The sequence below is a fragment of the Colletotrichum fioriniae genome, assembly GCF_027942845.1.
Source record: "Colletotrichum fioriniae strain IMI 355084 chromosome Unknown scaffold_1, whole genome shotgun sequence".
NCBI classification, from domain to species: domain Eukaryota; kingdom Fungi; phylum Ascomycota; class Sordariomycetes; order Glomerellales; family Glomerellaceae; genus Colletotrichum; species Colletotrichum fioriniae.
The window spans coordinates 1,112,173-1,113,786 of NW_027076837.1; the positions used below are offsets into that span (position 1 = coordinate 1,112,173).

General features: G+C 49.7%; 1 protein-coding gene across 1 annotated transcript; it reads left to right on the forward strand.

Moving 5' to 3' along the window:
• Positions 1-300: 300 nt before the first annotated feature.
• On the forward strand, positions 301-1,239 carry N0V96_000305 (uncharacterized protein; the record flags this gene model as incomplete). Its single annotated transcript, XM_053195441.2, has 1 exon — positions 301-1,239. One exon carries the CDS (start codon positions 301-303, stop codon positions 1,237-1,239), a length of 939 nt encoding a protein of 312 aa, XP_053047094.2.
• Positions 1,240-1,614: the final 375 nt, after the last annotated feature.

The following is a 1,614-nucleotide window of genomic DNA, read 5'->3' on the forward strand; positions in this document are numbered from 1 at the left end:
AAGTTTGCCAATTTGGTACCAACAGTGGCAACAAAATTGGTATGAAGAGATGAACACCAACAAGATCTACCAACAGCTTGAGGACCCCACGTCCCCCGTCTAAGAGCGGATTCTGAAATGAGGCCAAGCTTTTCCCCCTTTTTCTCGCGTCATCAACGACCTTCGTCAACGATGATTTGCTTCAGTTTAGAGCTCCTTCGTTGCACCCTCAATATAGCATTCTGAGCTGACAACCATCATCTACTCTCATCTCATTATCATCTATTACGACCACCATCCAAAACTCTCTTCTCTACAATCATGGCTCAATCTCCTCCCGATTCCTCTCAAGCAGAATACTCTCACGATGCCACTGTGGCTGCCATCACATCCTACTATGAACTCCTCGCTCGCGTACACCCTGACAGTGTCTCTTCTCTCAAGTACCCTCCTCCAGGAGGATGGCCTCAGATCACACCCGAGTCCTTCTCCATCTTGGGCCGGAATGATACCGTCATTGAGTTGATGCGGCACATTCCGTATTTCACAAGCGATCGGATAAGCTTCATGAAATCAACTACACCCCGTAACTTCGCAGACGCATCTTTCTGTAGAAGGACCCATGAAGAAAGCCGCGTGTATAACGAGGAAGTGCGGCCTGTCCCTCAGGACAAGATCGGTGCCAACCCTGGCTACTCTCCCGAGGATGGATGGGAGCCGATCCCTTCCAGCATGTTCACTTTGGCGGTGCTAGCCGAAGAGAAAGAAGAGGGCTATGATATTCTTCTCGATACGGAACACAATATCGTCATTGTGGTCAGAATTGGAGAGGAATTTCCACGCGGGTGGCCACCAGTCCTTCCCGATGCCGATCATATCAACTGGGGCGGAGATGACAAAGACGAGGTGGAGGGAGAGAAAGAAGGTGAAAGTGACGGAGAGGATAGTGAAGACAGTGAGGAGGATGTCGACCTATATCTACTCGGTCATGATTGGAGATATTCGCCGACCTATCGCATCGATACATTCTTCAAAATGTGTCAAGAGCAATGGAAGGTTATGAACTGGATGCCAAAAATGGAATGGGCTGGCCAAATTGAGGAGGGATACCGGTCCGCAGAAACAAAACTTGACGAGACATACGGCGATGGTCTCAGGCAAAAGATCATGCGGGAAGCAGGCTGGCCCGGTACAGGGGAGGAAGTTGGCTTGGGATGGGACAAGGCGAAGGCAGAGAAACAGATGATTGAGCTCATGTAGATTTTCAATGGTGGCAGTTCCTACTCTTTGATCGGTAATATATCTGTGGGATTCAGCATTGTTTCGGCACGTATTTGTTCTAGTCACCGTATGAAACTGGCGGATCGGGACCGCTGACTTAGGCTCCGGGCTGGACGTGGCGACGCGGGAGGGAGCGAGCATCCGCAACGGTAAGTGAACACAGCTTCCGATGCGATGAAAGCATCCATACATCACAGGATTTGGTACTCTGCCTCCATTAAGTATCTTACCTCATGAACACGCTTCCTGCTCTAATACAGCTCTAATATAGTTTGGGAAGCGTCTGGGGAGTGGATTTGCTGTCATATTCGCTAAGATCATGCAGGCATCGTTGCTGAGCCCACTGTCTTTTCG